At 37.1% G+C, this 22,160-nt stretch overlaps 1 protein-coding gene across 1 annotated transcript; it reads left to right on the forward strand.

Annotated features, from left to right (window-relative positions):
• Positions 1 to 2,557: 2,557 nt before the first annotated feature.
• LOC103773440 (protocadherin-11 X-linked-like) lies at positions 2,558 to 15,123 on the forward strand (the record flags this gene model as incomplete). Its single annotated transcript, XM_008940808.1, has 3 exons — positions 2,558 to 2,605; positions 5,657 to 8,143; positions 14,450 to 15,123. Coding segments are annotated over 3 exons (2,541 nt in total), but the record flags the coding sequence as incomplete, so codon positions are not given.
• Positions 15,124 to 22,160: the final 7,037 nt, after the last annotated feature.

A 22,160-nucleotide genomic window follows, 5' to 3' on the forward strand; every position in this document is an offset into this window, starting at 1 on the left:
GATGCTTCTAAACTTTGATTTAAAATTCTAAAGTTTAGTTTAAATCATGTTTGGTAATTCAGAAGTGACTGGTTCTTTCAGACAGGCAATAAACCATGGACAACTGGTAAAACATTTCTGATCTTCTGTTGCCTGTCTTTACATAGTAGTACAGCTAGTTAGAGAGCAGTAGTGTGAAGAGAAAATTCTAAATTTTTGTGGTGCAGCTGCATATTTCATTGAAATACATGACTACATGTCTGCAGTGCATTGTGCAGGCTTTTCAGGTGACAGCCCATTTCCCCTTGCCACTTTTTTGTAAGCAATTATCTGGATAATTTTATATCATGTTAATGCAGTAACGTGGGTACACCATTACTCCTACCCTACTTCCTAGAAGTATATGAAGTGAATTTTTATTTTTGGGGGTTGTTTAGGGTTTTGTTTTTGCTTTTTAAAATTGTAATCCATGGTTCAAAAGAGAAGTTAGATTTCATTAAAACAAAAAAGTTGAAACAGCATTTCACAGTCAGAAGATGCAATACAGGAAGAGAGTTACTCTTGAAACCTGATCATTCTTGAGAATGTTAAGTGTGTGCATTGCTGCTTTCCAGTTCTTCGTGTTCTCTTCCTTGTAAACCTGGTTGATTGTATTAACACATTTTAGGTATGGAGTTTCAGGCTTGCTTTAAGTGTAGACTGGAGAAATTAGGGCAGCCAAAAAGTAAATATATTCAAAACGTGGTATTTGCTGTCTGTTGTTTTGACAAAAACCTAGTGTTTCAAATACATAAGCAACTTCCCATCTGCTGAGTGTTGCATTACAAAAATTTCTGACCTTTGGGATTCTGTTTTCTCCTTCGAGGTACTGTCACTCAGCTCCTAAGGTGACAGCTGGTACTAATACCATGTACTCCAGGTAACTCTGGGTTACAAGTTGCACGACCTGCTGAGGGCAGTGACTGTGCAGACTTTGAACAGAAGAGCTGCCCAACAGTTTTCAGTCTTCTAGAATACCTGAGCACGTCAGTTCTATGCTGTGTCAGTAACACCAGACAAGGGACCTTTATTAGAGCCACAACACAACAGTATTATAGATCTGAGTGTACCAAGATGCACCTGTTACAGGAATTTTCATCCAGTATTGCCTATCATGTAGAGTATTTTGTGTTTAAGGCTTTACCTTGGCTTTGGGAGCCCACATTTTCACATCTAAAGTATCACCTTTGAAAGAAAAATGTAGATTTACATTTTTGGCTTTTATTAAAAATGCTGTCTGCTATATAACTGTCCAGTGTTGTACATTAGGAACTGAAATTGTGCTACTACACCCTTGTCTTTGCTAATATAACACCACACTTACAGGGCAGTTCCATATGTCATGATATAAACATTCAAGGAAACAGTGGCTGGGACATGTCTTGTAATTTTGCAGATGTGCAGAGGTTTTCTGTGCTGCCTCATCTGAGGCATCTAGCAGTTACCAAACATGCACTATTTTCTGGACTTTCTGAAAATATTTATGGTCCCTTGGACTAAAGAGTTCATTTCAGCCAAAGGTTTTTTATGATTTGCTTTAATGAACTAATGAATTACTTTCTAATGGGGAGATGATATTTTAATATTTTTTTTTCTTCTTTATCTTTTTAACATGTTGTTAATTTTATTTCAAATATTGCTCTTTGGCCTGCTAGGATAGAGTCACTCTGTTTATTTTAGATATCAGGCAGAGTAAGATTTTTAGAAACAATAGAACTAGCTGATTTGAAGAGGATTGTTGACATGTAATAAATACGTGTACATTTCTAAGTTATTGCAATATCCATTGAAATGAGTTACTGTAGAACATCAGTAAAAGTTTATTATATGCATATTGTCTAGCCCTTGACTTCTGCTTAAGATTCAGTTGAACTAAAGCCATAAATCCTATGATGTGTTTGTCATTTACTGTGCATTATTGATAACAACTACAGGGGGAAGCAGTAGGCACAAAGCAGTGAGGTGCCTTTGCTCCTGTGCCTTTCTCTAAAGGTTCTGAATACTCTTTTTGAGTGAAGATGGAAGAGTGATGATCTACTCTGTCAGTTAACAATGTATAATTATATATAAATATATAATTTGTAATATTTTAAGAAATAATCACTAATAGACTGTCTTAATTGCAAAGTTCTTTGTATCATGAACAGTCATTTTTATATGGTCATTTAGTACAATATTCTATGTCTTCCTTATTTCTTTGAGAAATTAATACATTCTAGCAACTTACTGGTCTGCAGGTTTAGCTGATAACATTAGAAGATCAGAGAGGGTGCTGCTGTTAGGAGCACTGAGCAGGAGCTGGTGTGTTCTCCCACTCCCCGTGGGTTTAATGAAGCACTGTGGTAGGACAGTGTGTGTGTCTCGAGGCAAGTTATGTGTCGACTTCAGGGGCACTGTATCACATTAGTCCTGTCCATAATGCTAGAGACTCTGCTGGCTTATCACATTAAGTGTCTGTCTGTCAGTGATTATGTGTTTATTAATCTACCTAAATGTTACAATTTTTAAAAACCTCTTTAATTTTTTATTTACATGACAGCCCAAAACAGCTCCGAAAAGGACATTTGGATCCATTACAAATGATCAGGTAAATATGCAGTAGGGAGTGCTCAGCAACAATAGTTGCATTATTTCAGAGATTACTGTGTGCTTGAATCCACTGCGGAGGACTTTAGGGAAAGTGAATCAGGTAACAGAGTTGCTCATTGCCCTGATAAAGAATCTTGTCATCAGGGCCACAACCCCTTGAAACTAATCTTTGCTCTGAGATGGGCATAACCCTGTTTTGCCTCAAATAGGTCACATTGCTTAAACTGGCTTTTTAGATTAAAACAGTCAACCTTTCTTATTTCTCACTCCCATCCTTCTGCAGTGGTGGAGATGGGAATGTAGCAAATGATTTTTACCAGTCATGTTAATGGCAAAAGGTACTATATAGATGTTAATTGTCTGTTATGCTTTTCCTATGGACTCATACCCCTCCTAGTCTGAACAGATAGTTCAGATCACTGGAATAAAGTGTCGACTGAGGTACAGTTCAGTCCAACAACCTGACCTTAATGGAGATTTTCACTTCACTTCACTGAGGTTTTAATGGTGATAGAGCCATTTTCTTCAACATCAAGAATTTAATTGTGAAGACTTTTCTTCATGTTTCACTTGGGATTTTTAGCTCTCAATTTCTTTGCTCATAAGGTAGAGAAATTGATTTTTATAATCTTAAAAAGATGGTTTTTAAATGTTTGGAAGGGAGAAATGTCCATTATTACAAAATACATCTGTTGAAATGCAGCATAATATCACAGCTAACCTTATCCCTTAAACAATGTAAAATAGGAGATTTCATAGAAATGCTTGCCTGAATTAGGAGAAAATATAGTTTTCTATAACTTTTTTTTAGTGTTTTATTAAGATATATAAAGCTGCAATGAATAGCAAGAAGTACTCTAGGATAATATTTTTCAATAGAAAATTACTCAAGTGTTAATTATTAACCTAGAGATCTTTGCATTCTTTTCTGTTTCTCTAGTGGTTTACTGCTAATGATGGGGAGCAGCAGCTCTATTATATAAAACTTGGATGCTAGAATGAAAAATATCTTTCTCGTACTTGATAGTTAAAGAAAATCAGAAATTGGGAGGCATATGTATAGTTGCAAGTACTCAAAGTCTATACGAAGTGTTTGTTGTACTTGTGGGATCTAATGACAGATTAATAGTGCCCATCTGTCAACTTGTATACAAATAAAGAGGTAAAAGATAGCTGACAGTTTGGGTTTTTTTCTCCCTTATCTTTTGTTAGATTTTTTTTGTTTGTTTTGGCTTTTTGTTTTCCTGGAAATCTATGTTAAAGCGTAGAATATATAATTAATAGTTTATCAGTAATTATGAAACTTATTGCAAATAACTAGTAGCCAAATTGAAGAGGAAACTTGCATTCTGTCTTCATGAAGAGGTCAACGTAGAATTACCATGCTAAAATTTAACATAATTGGTTCAAAATGTATATCTTGATTTAGGAACTATTTCCAAGGCTTATATTTTCATGTGCCTCCTGCTAAAGAAGCCAAAGCTGTATTTGTGTTATTGTTTCAAAATGCATTCCAGTTCACTTTAGACTGTCCCTAGTTGCAACTTAATGTTGTCACAAATGCTGTGGAAGTGGCACAGTAAGTTTTGAAATATGGATGAATAGTTCTTTCCATGAAATAAATGATTACTTACATAGGGTCAAATTCTGGCTTTGAGGAAAGAAATCAATGAAAGAGTACAGCCTTACACAGAAGTAGACCTATAAATGCATTCACTTAACAGTGGGGAGCAAGATAGAGTGAATACAAATCTCTTACAAGTAATGAGAAATGAGGAACCTTGCACTCTAGGAGCATTTTCTTTCCTTTGGTGTAAAGTATTTCAAACCAGTTTAGAACACACAAAATTACATGAGTAAAGATTAAAGTTAAGCACAATAAACAGAAATCCAGTCTGGATGCAGTTGTCCATTATTACTGGTATGACATGTAAAAGAAAATCTGAACTAGTCAGCATCTTTATAAATGCTTTCTTTTTCTGGTCATCCTCTACATTCAGCTTTGGTGATGTGAATTCTAGCTCTGCCCTTGTGGAAGCTCTGGCTGGAAAACTGCCTTTCCATCCTTCCTTCCTCTGAAGAAAAAAAGAGGATAATTGTGATATTCTTAATCCCTGCTTCCCTGAAGAGACAGCAGAAGAGGAAATTTGATTCTAGATTCCGATCTTTATTTTAGCAGACTGCTTTGTCAACAATACTGTTCCAGAAGCAGCTCTGGTTGTGCAATGCATGTAGTATTCCTTAGCTGTTCAACAAACCCCATGACAAAAATGGATTATTTTCAAATTGATCTCATAGTTCTGTGATGGTTTTTTGAAATGGAAATAGGTCTTCGTTTCTCACTAGGATTGTTATTTTCACTAGAAATATAAAATGTATAATGATGAAGAAAGGTATAGTTGCAATGAGTTAACAGAGTTTTAAAATGTATTTCTAACAAACTGTTATGACTTAGTTTTGTCTGTACCATCTAACGCCTGAATTATGTGGTAGGCCCTTTCAATGATGGTGGTTTTTATTATGCTGATGGTTTCAGATCATGTCCAGAGTTGCTCCACAAACAAAAACAATCCTTTTATCTTGTTTTCACTGAAATCGAATATTGGTTTAGGTCCTCCAGTGTAGCATACTGTCCTGCCTTTGGATCTGGCTGAACTTTGGCTTCATTTCTCATCTCCACACTCACTCATGCAGTAGAGAAACCAAATTACATCTGTCCAGGAATTTAATAACTTTACTGTAGAAATAGAGAAGCTGATTTAAAAAAAAAAAAAGCAAAACACCAACACCACCCCTTCCAGACTTCCCTTCCCCCTCCAGTTTTTCTAAAGTATCCATTTCTTCCTGTGTTTGTTCTGGAGCTTTCTTATGGCCCCAGAGCTTATAGCAAAATCAGATATTGTAAAATAATGGTAAATATATACAAGTCTGTTCCTGTATACAGTATATATATAACAGTATATTTAATGACTATTTCAGAATATTGATGACATGTTTTTCTATTTAAGTACACTGTCATGCTAAAGTATGTTCTTTCTCTGTCTTGTAGGGCCAAAATGTATTTGGGCTGGATATAATTGAGACACCTGAGGGAGATAAGTGGCCTCAACTGATTGTCCAGCAGATCCTGGATAGGGAGCAGAAGGATACGTATGTGATGAAAATCAAAGTTGAGGATGGTGGGAGCCCTCCGAGATCCAGCACTGCCATCCTGCAGGTGACAGTGACTGACGTGAACGACAACCGCCCGGTCTTCAAAGAGCAGGAGGTGGAAGTCAGCGTTCCGGAAAACGCGCCCGTGGGCACCTCCGTGTCTCAGCTCCACGCCACCGACGCCGACCTGGGCTCCAACGCCCAGATCCACTTCTACTTCAGCAACCAGATCTCCAGTTTGGCCAAGAGGCTGTTTGCCATCGATAACACCACTGGCCTCATCACTGTAAGAGAACCGCTAGACAGGGAGGAATCTCCTGTACACAAATTAACTGTTTTGGCAAGTGATGGCAGTTCAACTCCATCGAGAGCGACAGTGACTGTTAATGTCACAGATATTAATGACAATGTCCCGTCGATAGACACGAGATACATCATCAATCCCGTGAACGGGACGGTGCTTCTGTCTGAGAAGGCTCCCCTTAATACCAAAATTGCACTGATAACAGTGATGGACAAGGATGCTGATCTGAACGGAAAAGTTACTTGTTTTACAGATCATGACGTCCCTTTTAGGCTAAAGCCAGTGTTTGATAACCAGTTTCTCCTGGAGACAGCCACATTTCTGGATTATGAGGCCACACGGGAATATGCCATTAAAATAGTGGCTTCAGATTCAGGGAAACCTCCCTTAAACCAGTCTGCAATGCTCCTGATCAAAATTAAGGATGAGAATGACAACGCCCCAGTTTTTACACAGCCTGTGATAGGTCTTTCCATCCCTGAAAACAATGCGCCTGGTACTCAGCTAACCAAGATAAGTGCTACAGATGCTGACAGCGGGCGCAACGCTGAGATCAGCTACATCCTGGGTTCTGATGCACCCCCAATTTTCAACCTTGACCGCCGTACAGGCATTCTGACAGCAGTGAGGAAGCTGGACAGAGAAAAGCAGGACAGGTACTCCTTCACTGTGCTGGCCAAGGATAACGGGATGCCCCCCTTGCAGACCAATGCTACTGTGACAGTGTCAGTCCTGGACCAGAACGATAACAGCCCTGCTTTCACACATAACGAGTATAATTTCTATGTGCCAGAGAACTTGCCCATGTATGGCACAGTGGGGCTGATCACAGTTACTGATGCTGATTCGGGGGAGAATGCTGCAGTCACTCTTTCTATATTAAATGGTAGAGATAATTTCATTATAGACCCTCTTACTGGTGTAATCAGACCTAATATCACATTTGACAGGGAACAGCAGGGGTCATACACTTTCCAGGTGAAAGCTGTGGATGGAGGAAGACTGCAGCGTTCCTCAACTGCCAAAGTGACCATCAATGTTGTCGATGTAAATGACAACAGGCCTGTTTTTGTTATTCCTTCATCTAATTATTCATATGAGTTGGTTCCAACATCAACCAGTCCAGGGTCTGTAGTTACTAAAGTCTTTGCAGTTGATAATGACACAGGAATGAATGCGGAGCTCCGCTATAGCATCATAGGTGGGAACTCGAGGGGCTTGTTTACAATTGACCAATTAACAGGCAATATAACTTTGAAGGAGAAGGTAATTACATCAGATCATGGCTTGCACAGACTGGTGATAAAAGTCAATGACCTGGGACAGCCGGAGTCTCTTTATACTATAGCTCTTGTGCATTTGTTTGTGAATGACACAGTCACCAACAGTTCCTACATACAAGAGCTAGTGCGCAGGAATATGGAAGCTCCAGTTGGCCAGAATGTTGGGGATGGTGAGATCACCCCACAAACCAATGATTATGTCAAGATCATTATTGCCATTATTGCAGGCACTATGACAGTTATTCTGGTAATTTTTGTTACTGCCTTGGTACGGTGCCGCCAGACGCCTAGGCACAAGGTTGTCCAAAAAAACAAGCAGAGTGGTGAATGGGTTTCCCCAAACCAAGAGAACAGGCAGATCAAGAAAAAGAAGAAAAAGAAGAAGCGCTCTCCAAAAAGTCTTCTTCTCAACTTTGTGACTATTGAAGAATCTAAGCCTGATGATCCTGGCCATGAGCACATAAATGGCACTTTAGACATTCCTGTAGAGCTAGAAGAACAGACTATGGGAAAATATAACTGGGCCACTACACCGACCACATTTAAGCCTGATAGCCCAGATTTAGCAAAGCACTACAAGTCTGCTTCTCCACAGCCTACCTTTCAAATTAAACCTGAGACTCCTGTACCCCCCAAGAAGCACCATGTCATTCAGGAACTGCCTCTAGATAACACCTTTGTGGTGGGCTGTGACTCACTTTCCAAGTGCTCATCAAGCAGCTCGGACCCTTACAGTGTTTCTGAATGCAGCTGTCAAGGAGGCTTCAAGACCCCAGGCCCCATACACACCAGACAGGTAATGGAGATTTTAAGGTGCTCTCTTTCTCCTTCCCTCCTTACTTTGCCATTCCTATAGCTCCAGCTCTTAGCACTGCAGAAGAACTTTTTCTGCAAGGATTTAAAGTTTTGAAAGGTCATGTTTGAGCGAGGCACTGAAAAGTAAACAATTTGAGATTCATCAGTATGAAGGGAGAAAATGAGAAGAGGGTGAGGTGGCTGTGAGGCGGCTGAGCCTCACTGGTGGGGACTGCTGACTGCAGGTGGCACTGTGGCACTTCCCGCGGTGCCCCCGCAGCTCTCCCAGGCAGGCAGGGCTCGGGCACCGTCCTCTCCAGCGTTCTCTGCTCGAGAATCGAAGTAATCTGGGACAGGTGGAAGGCAATAAAGCTTTACAGAATCTGATAAGTGGTTCTTAATATTAATGGAGTCTGGAACTGCAGCCTTCGTTTGGGCATAGCTCTACTTCAAGGTCTCTCAAAAGTAGGCAAGGATTTTCCTCTGAGAGTTTCGTTGCCATTTGCAGACTAGAAGCATACTGGACTACTTAAATCTAGTGGCATGACACAGTTGACAGGCAAAGTTAAGGGAAAATGAGAAACATGGGTATATTTGCTCTCTCTTATTTGCTGCTCTGCCTGATAAACCAGATTTTAGCTTCTCAGAAATTCAGCACAGCAAAGGAAATGTCTAAAGTATCCTTAGGTTAAAGTTAGAAGTAAATTGATAACCAAAGTAGCTTTTGTTCTCCAGGCCACTACAGAAGAGATTTAAGGCACTGGAAATGTAATATCTATCCATATTCTGGACAGTTTCATTAATAGTAAAGCTTTGCTGTTTGTTTACATCTCTTTTTCACAAAGATTTTAGTGGTAATATTTTTCTAGTTAAGCTTTAGTTGGTCAGGCATTAATTGTGAAAGAAATATTTCAGGAGAGTTTATTATATTATTGACAATATGTTTTAATACTCTTGCTGGGTAACAAATCCTTACCATGGCTAAGTCTCTTAGATGTTTTGCTCCAAGTGAGGTTTTGAACTTTTTTTATGGACACTGTTGTATCACCACTGTAGTGATAAGAAAGCATGCCTAAGAAAAGCTGCTCATTCAAAGTATGATGCCACCACATTTTTGAAAATTGTGAGAAAGGTTGTTTATTCTGTTTCCCTTATCAACACAAGTCTTTGTGGCAGTCAGTATTGCTACACTTGATAAAACTTTCATCTTTTTCTGAAGTGCATTAACAGAAAAATGGAAGGGAAAAATAAAGGATTATTTCTAAGACACAACAGCACTGAAAATGTATGGCTTTTTGCGATACAAGTATTTTCTACTAAAGGTATTTGAACGTGTTAATTTAAATCACACTTCAGAAAAGCTTTTTGCTAATTTGTTCATCTGCTTGAACTCTCATAATTCTGAGGAGGGTGCTGATGTTTTCAGAATTTTTGTACAGTCCTCTAAGTGAGTTTTCAGTTGAGTTCTGGTGTTAGAATATATTCGTTGTCTGCTCAAATGCACTTTGTCCTGCAGTAGTGCTGCTAACAAAGAAAGCAAGCTCATGACCCTCTAGGTTTTTGCTAACATAGTTCTTCCATCAGAAGGGGCTTTTAAAGCAGAATGGAAAGCAGTTCTCTTATGCAGAAGTTGATTGGGGAAAAGAGCATTTTCTTTTATCTTTAACTTAAAGGTCAGTGACAAAGGCATCCCATCTGGAAGGGCAGAAGAGATCTCTTTTGGATTTTTTAATACTCATTACCTGATAATTAACTCATTTTCGTATATCTGTACCTGGAATTAGAGTAGTATGATGTGCTGAATATATCAAAAAGAGATTAATGTTGCTATTTGTATTGATTTTGTTCAGTCTACAGCTGCCTTTAAGGTATATTTTTCTCTGTCAAAGTGATCACACTGTTGGAGAAGGATTAACTACTCACTATCAATGGCCCTTGACACTACTGTGAAAACAACATGTACTTTTAAACACAGGAATTCACATTTTTGTTTCTTATTTCAGTACAATATAAATTTTCTTAATGCATTTATTTGCATAAATTGTGCAATAAAGACCATGAGAGTTAAATCCTTTTGTGTTGTACCATGGTCACAAAGGCAGAATTGTATTTCATAATAAGTGAAAACAAAGTGTTTCTTAAACCTCAAGGAAGCTTTTAAAAGTTGGTCTTACTCCTAGCCTGCTTTTGTATATTATAGTCTATGTAGTTTTATCTCCTGTGGGGCCGTAGAATGTGACTCAGGACAGACTAACGTAGAGTTGTCACTGTTAGCCAGTGGAGAAACAAAACAAACAAAAATAAGCTTCTGCCTAATAAGACAGTGCTTCAGCTGTCTTCATCTGCCTGCTGCTCCACCATCCTCCAGCCTCGGACAGCCTGGGCTACCAGCATGTTTGTGGTTAATGATCCATTTGCATCTTGCACCCTGAATTTTCAGAAAACAATAGGGCAGCCTGGAGAATTGAAGGATAATAAGTTCAGTTAAAAAGGGAGGAGATGTGCTAGCTTAAAAAAATAAAAATAAGATGTCTAATGTGAGGAAAAAAATATTTTGTTGTATCACCAACAATTACTGTATTGCATCCCTTTTACAAGCCAAAAGCTCTCTGAAGGAGGCTGAAGATTACATTCACTGTGAAGGTGTGTCTTCACATCTTAACTGTTCTTACTTTTTGTCTCTGCAAGACTTCCTACTCAGATATTTAAAACAATATAGTTAAAGCTAAAAATACGTTTTCTTTTGAAGCTCTGAATTTTGTGTGTCTCTGAATGGTATTGGTTCAGGTCTTAAAGAAAGGAAGTTACGTTTTTACTTCTACATTCGTCTAAGTGATTTATAAAATGAGAAAGTCACTGTAATAGTTGTACTCAAAAAACGTGCAAGACAAAACGTATCTTTAGTGTTCATGTGGGCAAATAAATACAGCAGTGCAACAGACGAAATTTTTGTGGAGAAGGAATCGGAGGTTCCTGAAGCAGCTGAAGACACGTTGAATCATGAGCTACAGGGAGCTGAAGAGGAGAAAGTATGGTCCTAATGTGATGGCCCCGAAGAAGGGGATCAAGTTCTGTTGTGATTGTAGGTGAGAAAGGGCAAGGGAGAGAGAGATTAGTAGTATTTTAAAGTTACATAGTAGGAATTAAAAAATACTACTGACAGTAGGCCTTCGTAATGGCATGCTTTCTTTTTGGATGTGGTAGAGATAATTATTTGGAAGAAATTCTACCCAGTGATAAATTGCACAGGGGCTTCTTATTCATAATAAGGTTTTTCAAAATAGGATATTTGGGAGGCTCGTAAGATCAAACTGACTTTAAGTGTAATCAGATTTTCGTTGTTTTGATAGCCATGGGCCTCACAGAAAGATGCATTTATTTGGTAGAAAAACAGACAGCACCTTTAAAGTTTTATGTCTGCAAGCTTTGTAAAAGCTCATTTGCTTCTGACATTTACCTTAGTGAGAGCAGAGTATGGGAGCTATTCCATACTGACATGAATCGTATAATTGTTTTTGCATTTGCATTGGAATGATGAAAAGAAAGGGAGAGGTTTTTCCAGTCTCATTTTCATGTAGTATGTAGCACAGTTTAAAAATCTGAAATCCTTGCTTTCAGGTACTTTAAACAACATTGAGGCAATTCAAGTGCCTGTCTAGGTATCAACCTGTCTGTTCAAAACATGTAATTATAGAGTACAATGTTATCTGTGGCACCTTGGTTCAAAGAAGCTACTGCCACAAGGGTTCATTAGAACTTCCCATGTGTTTCCTTTCTTCTCCCTTTCTTTTAATTCATGCTATTTCAGACATTCTTTTCATTTAAGAATAGTATCATGCATACTTTAGAAACAGTAGAAATCTCTGAAAATCAACACGTGGTCACTCAGGAAGGGTCCTGTGACCTCCTGTATTGTCATTTTAAACTTAAGAACAAGTCCTTTATGACTTTGTGTTATTGAAGAGCTGTTGAGTGTTCATGAAAGCAGCACCTCTGCCACTGCTGGAGCTGAGAGGTGCAGTCATGCTCTGAATCTATGAAGACATGTTTTGAGGTGGTTCTCCCTGCTTCAGAGTAGACTCTGGTCTGCATGTCATTTTAGCTCCACTGCTAGTACTGCACCATCCTTAGGAAGCTGTTGAGGGATTGAACAGGCATGCAGGTTGATTTTTCTCATATTCACTTATGCACATCTGTGGTAGGTGTGGTGTTTTTTTTTGTTTGTTTTTTTTTTTTTTTTTTTTTTTTTTACCAGAATTCAATAATCTGTGAAAATATCCATATTTCACAGATAGATATGGAAAGATATCACACATGGATAGAAATTTCAGATGACGCAGTGACCTCTGCTGCACTTGTTTGTTAGAAATTGATGGCATGTAGACAGTGTCTTCTTTACATACATCTGAATGGGAAGTAGACCTCACTTAAAATACATTGCATTTTGGGGCCCTACTGTCTCAATTTTATGATTGTATTAGCTACTACTTAGACCTGCTTACAGTTATAGTACATTTGGTTTTCTGGATTGAAATGTGGTGAAATGCCATTAGGGTTTCCCACTCACTGTGACAAAATTGTGCTTATGATGTGAAATTGAGAGTATTGCACTGTTCCTGAAATTTAATAGCTCTGAAAACTCACCTGTTAAGTAAATCTTTAGCTACGTGATCTACTGTTTTGTTTAAAACCAGTGAGACTAATGAGTTTAATCTAGTATCCTGTAATCATCAGTGGGCAGTGCTGATGCTTTTGCTGTGGAAAAGGTTATTGAGATAACACTGATACTTTGCATTGACACATACAGAGTCAGTTACTCTCAGTATTTTCTTCTAAATATCAGCTAAGTAGCTGTTGGGATAAGCCCTTCCTAAAAGCCATATCAAAATTGATTACTCCAATTCTAAGTATTCTTGTTTTCTCTTAATTCTCTGGCTGGTAATTTTGCTGGTAGTTCTGCTGTGCTGCTCTGTATATATGTCTCAGGAGAAGCTTGAAATTCGCATCTGGAGAAAGGATTTCAAACTGAAGGATAAGTGAAAGTCTGTGACTCAGAAGTTAGTGAGCAGTTACTTAAATATGTGCTACTACTGGAGTAAAGCTGGTCAATAAAATGCTTTTCCTCTGTGGAACACTTTGAAGAAAATCTTCAGAATTGTTCTTTTAATGTGTATCTTTCACTGGAAGAGCATGGGGAAAGAAATGTGGGATATGCCCTCTCTGACTCATAGTAGAAGACAAACAGAGCGAATGGGAAGAAAAGGAAAATTCACCTTTTGTGTGAGGAAAAAATGGAAGATCTTGAATATGACCCAAGTAAAAACTAATATGGAGAAAAAGTGGTTTGGTTTTTTTTCCTTCAGTGAGTACTTGTTGACTCAGTTTATACTGAAGTTGAAGCTGAAGTTCCATCATTAGTAACTGGGTGGTTTTTATGCGAGCTAGAATGATATGCAGCTCTCTGCAATAGCAACTTGCCTTGGGGTAGTAGCAGCATAAATTTGACTAAACATTAACTGCATTTGACCTTCATTTTTGGGTGGGATAACTGAAAAGTTTGCTCTTTTTTTCCTTGTGACCCAATTTTTTTTTTTTTTTAATTAAATGACCTATATCTATAAAGCATTGCTAGCAATGAAGTCTGATTTAACTGCAGTTTAATTTTCACACTTCTTTCTTTTCCTGTTTTCTCCCAGAAGGTATTGCACTCAATAATCTGCAGTTGATAGCAATTTCCTGACCAGTGAGTGACTAGTGTCTTGGTGACTGTCGTATTGATGGTGCTTTCTTTCCTGAGAAATAATTGACTGGAATGGCTTAATTTCTGTGAATTTTTAGGAGTATGACTCTGCTGTTGGTAAATAGAGATTTAAAATGCAAAACGGCTCTTCAAATAAAAACATTTTGTGCTCTCAGGAACAATGCTGTTGAATAAAGTCTGCTGTAACATGCTAGAACATGTTCTAGGTACTATGGTAGTTTTCTGATAGTTATAATCTTGCAACAGCACTTGGGGTGTTGAGCTGATTAAAAAAAAAAAAAAACAAGAAACCCAGAATAACAGTAATGGAAGCCATCTCTGTTGCTCTTTCTGTTTCAGCCTTTTTGCTAGCTATGAATGGATGTGTGTAGATCTTTGTGTATAGAAACCTGAAAACACACACATATCAAAATGGAAGGTTACTTAGTTCAGTACTTCTCAAATCGTGCAGTGGTTGCGGTGGTAGAAATTGGAAACAAACTTTACAATATGTGGGGAAAATGGTGCAGGAAAGGGCTTTTCTCATGCTGTTTCTCTGTTTGCCAGCTCTGAACGCCATCGCATCTGATGTTATGTACTGAAGTCGTACGTGTACACAATGATGTTAAGCCAGCAAACATGAAAACAAGGAAACAGCACGAGAAAGCCCTTTGTCCTGTCTCTGATTGCCGAAGACATTTATCGTCTCATCTCCAGAGGGGTTTGGAAGTGGCGATGAACTGTTCAAGCTGCCCTACTGAAAGGTATCAAGGGCAAGGATTTTTTAAAAAGGAAAGACAAGGAAATTTTAGTACATTGTGCTATAGTGTTCTATATTGTAGTTTTGCTAAGAAAAAAGTAATGTGACCCATCCTTCTTCACAGTTGGTGATTATGGTAAATCTCTTTTGCTTGTAATCATCTCCTTGTCCCAGATTTTTTTTCCTTATTTATTTTAGTTGAAACAATTAGGAATTTTGTTTCTAGAAATCTATTAAAAGGGAGCAATAAATTTTATTCATACATTAAAAAGAGAATGTAAAGTTCTTTATACTCCCTGCATTTAAATGAAAAACAAATGAATTGTCACTTCTAGCACCATTATACGTGTTAAGAATTAAGTGTTATTTATATCTATACCATAATATTTTTAATGATGATATTGCTGCTATGGATCACAAATAGAGTTGATCAAATCACTGCTTTCTCATTTTATAGGCACAATAGTAGTAGTGAAAAATGAGTACTTCCTGCTCTTTACCCACAACATTTTGTAATAAATTGTCACCTTTTAAGTAACTGGAAAGTACTCGCGTAACTTTTAAAAATAAAATTTAATTTGCATTTTGCTTGTCAAAGTCTAGATAATGTCTGTGTAGCAGGTGCCATACATTTAACCTTTTGGTACTTTTATTTTAAGAAGTCATAAACCCAGTGGCTTGTTTTTTTCACTGTTAGCCAGCACATGGGAAAAAAAAATGGCCTACTGTTGGGATCTTCCCCAAATTATGTCTCTATATAGTTAACTTGGTTTTAAAATTTAAGTTTTATACATTATAATTTGTTATTTAGCACGGCTCATTTAAAAAATAAAATTTGAATGTCATAGCTTTGTTTGCAGGTTGGTTGCAAGTTCTTGTATATTGCTTCACAATTTAAGGAGTAATGCTTAATATGTATCATCTATAATATTAGAATTTCATATGCGATGCAAAATCTATTAGGAAGCAAAGGAGTATAAAGAACCCTGTTTTCTGCACTTATATGAAGACATGTAATACTAGTTGGCTAGAATAAAATTAAATACCGACACTGCTTTTAACTGGGATGTATACAGTATATATAACTTCCTTTTAAAGAAAAAGTTATTAATAATTCATGAATTAGACTACAACATGGAATTCTTACACATTACTGTATGTTTGATGTAAAGGTATTTATAGGCTTGTACTTAATAATCACATTGCCTCAGTTCTTGGACTGCAGAATACTACCATGACTGTTGCCTATAGTTTCCTCCACATTTGCTATCTGGCTCTTTTAAAAATGTGTATTTGGCTATTTGATCTGTAAAATAAATTCTCTTAATAATGAAGTGCACATTGTAATTTAGCATATTGTATTGCATATTTATAGCTATGTCTGTTACGGAACATTTTTGGTTCCTGATAAAGAAATGTTTTTCTTGGGAAGAAGTTTAAGTCTCTGTAAAGACAGTTTTTGTTGTTTCTATTTATTGTACCCTTGCAAGATTTGTGCTTCCAGCTAAAGACACAGCACTTCCAGTGCTTAGACATACAGTAATGATGTTTATTGCCTCAGTGCCACAGTTCAGCCCGTTGCTTTGCATTGAAGGTTCATTCCTAATGCAGTAAGGAGTTAACTCAAGAAGGGTGGTTTAGTGTCACAGAGACTGGTCCTGCCTGTTGCTGTTGCAATTGTTTGCTTAGGTGCATTGTAGGTGGGTGATGGGAAGGACTCAGAAGGTGTTTCTTAAGAGTAGTAACCCTTTGGCCAAGTAGAGTTGCTTGTCAGGAAGGTAATAGGATTTCACAGGCTTCCAGTTTCTGTTTTTCTCTTTTTTTTTTAATATTTGGGTTTTTGTACCAAGTAATTTAAGTGCGTGCTTTGAAACTACTATATTTTGTTCTTTTTAATGAAGGGAAACTGAATGGAGACACTAGGCTAGGTTACTAGCCTCAAGCATGTAACGTAGTCATCTCAAGTGGACATACTGCCCTCAGGTTCTTCTGTGGTGATGGAAAGGCATAGTTCTACTGTAACGGGTTATTTTGATTTTAGGCTGCATGCTCTGTAGACATGCTTACTTTTTTACACTAAGTATGAAGAGAACCTTTGATAAGTACCTTTCTAATTCAAATGTCCCAGTTACATGCTTGCAGAGGAAAATACTTTTCATGAGGTTCCTAGTTCTTCTGCTTTTAGCCAAAGTCTACCTTTTTCCTAGTGTTTCACTGGTCGTGTCACTCTTGGCTATTAATAAATAATTCTAAAAGAATCTAGAGTGTTTTTAAACAGTAGAAACTTACATGTATCAAACCAAAGGTACATAAAGTGATTGGATTATTGATCCAAATCAGTAATCTCTCTCTTCTAGTTCTAGAGTCAGCACAGCCAAAAAACCTTCCAACACTAAGGGAACAGCCAGCAGTCTCTTAAGTGCTTCAGGTCTGTGTGTTTCCTCTGTTTTGATTTTTGTTTTCTTACATCTAAATATCACTTTAGAAAGTAATTCTTTCATAAACTGATGTAAGACTTGTTCAGAGACCTCATTTCCTTCTGGTGGTTAAATGGGTTCTTGAAAGCCAAATGTGTACTCACCAAATAAGTATGTGTGCCAAATACCAGTTTCTAAACTTTTCAATGATAAGAAGGATAAATGGAGGCCATGTAAAAAAATAAATGTATACTTAGTTGTTTGGGTTTTTTTTTTTTCTTTTTTTAAATGAACAATAGCATCCTAAGTCAAAGCTAGGTGTACGTGTGTCAAAACCAACTCTTTCTCAATGTTTTCACCTACAGAATGAGTATTTTCTCACTGCACAGAAGTCAGAGTAAATTAAGAACAAAACTCACTGACTTGACCAAACGCTGCTTTTGAAATTGAAAACTCATGATATTTTCTTTGGAATATCCATCATACTTTCTAAGTAATTTTGTTGTACTTTAGACTAATTATTATGACTCAATATCATCTTGGTAAACATCTCAAGAGATTCATCCTTTTATCTGGTGACCGTTGCCACCCATGTCTCCAGTGCAGACAGCTCTGTGTCTGTAGTTCAAGTCCTAGAGCCTGCTTTGGGTCAGTCACAGTGCTATGTGTGGCTCAGGAAAAGCAACAGTTTTTTTATCTGCTGCCAGTTTGTACAGAGTAAATTAATTGCATTGCTGCTTTTAACTCTGCAGTGATGGCTCCCAGATCTGCTGAGCTGCATCCTGGGCCTTGCTGTCAGTGCCTGGATCTCACAGGGAGCTGTGCTACCAAAGCTCAGTGCCACTCCCTCTCAAGCACCTCCTGATACCAAGTGAGTCACTCCAAGGAGAAGCTATGGCACATGATCTACAGTTTGTATGAAAGCTCCCTGCCATATCAGAAAATATATTGGACTTTGGAGGATTTAAATCCTTCTGTATTTAATTGAGTGCAGGACTGCTGAAGGGCAGTAGGGTGCTGTCAGGGACAAAGATGGTTTCTGATGTAAACAGATTTTTTTTTTTTACATAAACTGTAACACTGCAGGGTTTTTTTGTTAACTTTCAGTGATTTTCCATCTTACCATAAAACATATATTTATGGTATATCCTGATCATAAGTGCTATTTGTAAAGGTTTTTTTAACAAATATTTTTAATCTATATTTTTTACTTTCATACTGGATTACCAAGCACTGTTCCTTTTATGTCTTATGTATTTCTAAAATAAATTTTGTTTGAAGATTATATTTCTATACCTTCTAGAGAAACACTCGTTTGAAATACACCTCTGGTCTGTTTCACACGTGCACACCATGAAATCTATATATATACTGATATTTTATACAGTAATTAGGAGCTATAATTTTAATAACTTCACCACAGAATTACCATCAAACTTACTAATAATCTATCTAAAGAAATATGCTTCTTTCCAAACCTCCTACTCCTTAGCAGTACATTTCTTTTGTCTACATTTTCCTCAAAGAAATCAAGTCTAAGTAGAAATTCTAAGAGTTGTGCATCTTCTAACAAAGCTCACATGTGTATCTGAGTGTGTATACAATGTGTAGAGCTAGAGAGGGAGAGATGGTGCTTGTGTATCTCTCTGTGTATGTATGTATGCATTTTGTGTGCATGCGTATATAAGGAGCATGAGGGTGTATATACACGGGTATCCCATAGCCAATTAACAGATTTTGTAGGCACTATATGTTACTTAGAATGTAACTGCAGGTATGTGTCTATCTCTGTAGCCAATATATCTTGCTATGAAAGTTAGCCAGGCACTAAGGTTTCCACCTCACCACATTATCCTTGAATTTTGGAAAGATTAGCCTTTCCTTCTGAGAAGGTACTGGACTTTCTCTCTCTTAGAAAGTGACTCTTGATAGGAGGGTAGGATACAATATGTTCAGTACAGTTTTGAATTTCAGTTCTTTTTCTTTCACTATTTTACTCATTCCATTACTGTCTCACACTGTTCTAAAATAACATTTTTTTTTTCTATTATATAGACAAGTTCTCTTAAATTGTGCCACTGACAATGTAATGAAAATTAGATTTTTGTATTTCCTTCAAATTGTGAACCTCTGCTTATTTCATAAATAGGCACTTGTAAATCAAATTCAGTTCCTTATAATCATGCCCATGACTATTAATTGTGTTATCAGGAATTTTTCAGGAGTACTAGTGACTTTCTTAAATCTTTTAAGTAGGTTTTATTTAGTTGTATTTAGTATGAGTTTTGTTTCTATGGAAGGTGTTCATTAAAGCTCAACTTATTTCCAATAAAAACTGAGTGATTATATCAAAGATATGAGGCTTGATTCCCCATCACTGAATTGCAGCTAAAAATTATGAGCTGAATTTCTGTTTTCTCAGTAAGTTTTCATCCTTTCTCTGCTAAGAGTAGATGCCCATGACTGTCAGATGGATCAGCTGCCCTCTGCTTATGTTCACTGTTTCCTTCTGGGCTGTGATGGTTTTCAACTTTCTTCCTGATATTTTCACTAGAGTCTGACATGAAATTTGAATCTAAGACCTTTCCTTAAAAGAATTTCCTCCTTTTTATTTTCTAGGCAGTACAAAAACTCCCCTTTTATCTTTGTGTATCTATAACAAACAAGTTGCAGGCAGATAGACACACTGACACTAATACAGATCTGAAAAACTCTAGTTGTAGATTTTCCCCACAAAAATACTTTTCCAAGATCTGTATCTAAACCATCGATGGGCTTCTCCCTCCCTCCCTCTCTTCCTCCCTCTCCTATTAAAAAGAAAACAACAGGACAGATTCTAGTGCACATATGTTCCAGATAAGTAAATGACTCACAAACAGGAGTACTTCAAACAGGTAAATGGAATTTGGAACTTCCTTTCCTTTAAATTTTTAGAGTATTTGAGTAATTGGAAATATTCAGGAAAGCACACGTGTTCCATGGCTTAGACATACTATACAGGGAGAAGCAATTCAGGGAAAGAAAAGATCCTCTTATTCTAACCAGGTAGTATCACAAACTCTTTAAGTGATATTTTGCATTAAATAACAGTTTAAATACTGTACATTTTAAAATATAAATTGATTAAAATTAAGGTAAAAAAAACAAAACAGCTTAATACTTTGTTAGAAGTGAAACTTATAGCTTCTTATGGGAATAAATCTGAATATTTTGTTAATTTTAGAGAATTATGCTGTGTCATTGTATGGTAGGCCAAAATTCCCATCTATTTGGGAACATGCCATTGGTGGACTTGTTCTAGAAGATCTGATAAAGTTAAGAGGATGTTTTGGCTTACATGTATGTGGTATGGTGGTTTTAATTTTTTAGGGGGATGAACATGCAAATTATTCTGTGTTTTCAAAATTATTTGTTAAGGTGATTTATATGTTCTTAATTGCTATAACAGAAGAAAGCATCTTAAAGTACTTGAAACAAACTAATGGAGCTACAGCAGTAGAATTAATTCTTGCCCCTTGGTTCAGTGAAAAATAACTGGGCCCCACTGTGGCTAACTCAGCCAAATTTGCCAGGGCCAGCAGAGACAAGGTCATGATCGTGTTGGGGACCTCAGAGGTGTTAGGCTAGAATGGGATGAGAGAAAAGGAAGATCTCTTTGGTGTATGATTTTTATTTTGGTGAGATGGCTCTATCAAAATCCGAAGTGCCACATCAGAGATCTTTGCAGATCCAGCTTTGAGTCACATTCTGACATCCCCTCCTAACCAGGTTACCATGGGTTTGTTATCAGGGGTGACAGCAGCAGGGTGTTGCCTGCCAACCTGGGACGTGTGTGAACACGTGGGGGTGTGTTCATAGCTGAGCTGTACAGCCTGATTCATATCAGGTTGGTTGTGGTTGTAATGGAAGATGTCTTTATTTTATTGCTGATGGATTTTTATTGAATGTTAGAAAGTTTCTTTCCCTCTATTTAATGAATATTTAAAGTCTTAAAGATGGTACAAGAAGTTTACGGTATGATTTACCTTTCATCTCAGAGAAGTTTAAAAAGTGGAAAAAATTATAGTTTTTGTATAATAAACTGTATTGGAACTTTGTTGCATTTTATTTCTTGAAATAGATTCAAAAGAATAAAAAAGCAAGTGCTTTTGCTTGCAAGTAGTCATTTCTTAGAATTATGTAAATATATAGGCAAGGGTATTTTGTTATACAGTATGAAAGCATAAGCCATTTGTCTTCTGTTTTCAAAAGCATTGTCTTTTGCAGGGGTTAACATGAAACCCTCTTTAGCAAATATATCAATGAATCAAACTGAAGTTGTTAAAGTGCTTTTCTAGTTTTTATAATATATTTGTAAATAAAACTTCAAGAGGGGAGGAAAACATTGGATTATGTTCTCAAGCCTAGCAGAAAGGGGACAGTAACTTCTGCAGCCTGCTGAGGTTTTGATTGCTATTGATTTCAAAGTTAGGAGCCAAAACCACTTACAATTTATAGAAGAAATATTTCTCCCAACTTCTTTTAAAATCAGAAATCAGTGAGAGCTGCAACTAGGAGCTGCTGCCACTTGCAGAGGTGTCTGATATTGTTATTAGCAGCAGTGATCAGCGTTGTTGTATTAGCTGTTCTGCAGCTCACGCTGAGTCAGCTTGATCTGTAATGTCTTTTAGAAATGAGTGGGAATAATGGATTTACCAAAAATTGCTATGTCAATACTTTCAAGAAAGCACTTTTTCCTGTTCAGCTCATTTGTGGGATCCTCTCAGAATTCTCTGAGATTAATACGTTCCTGTGTCACTACAACTGTTCAGTGTTTCTGGATCATCAAGTGTATGTAGGTGTCTCAGTGGAAATCAGAATCTTACTTGGTTTTATGGATCCACTACTTACTTACATAAATGCCCAAATGAAAGCAATTTACTTATAAAAATAAATATTTAAAATATATTTATTCAAATGTGTTTTGAGGGTAAAGCCCAAAAGAACACTGTTTTCTGCTCACTTGCATGGCTCATCAACTTTTATATTCATTTTTTTTCTCTATGTTGTGAGTTTTCATTTGGACTCCATCTAATTCTAGTAGTGAAAACACCAATAAGTT

Source organism: Merops nubicus, unplaced genomic scaffold (genome assembly GCF_000691845.1).
Source record: "Merops nubicus isolate BGI_N331 unplaced genomic scaffold, ASM69184v1 scaffold5625, whole genome shotgun sequence".
Taxonomy (NCBI): Eukaryota; Metazoa; Chordata; class Aves; order Coraciiformes; family Meropidae; genus Merops; species Merops nubicus.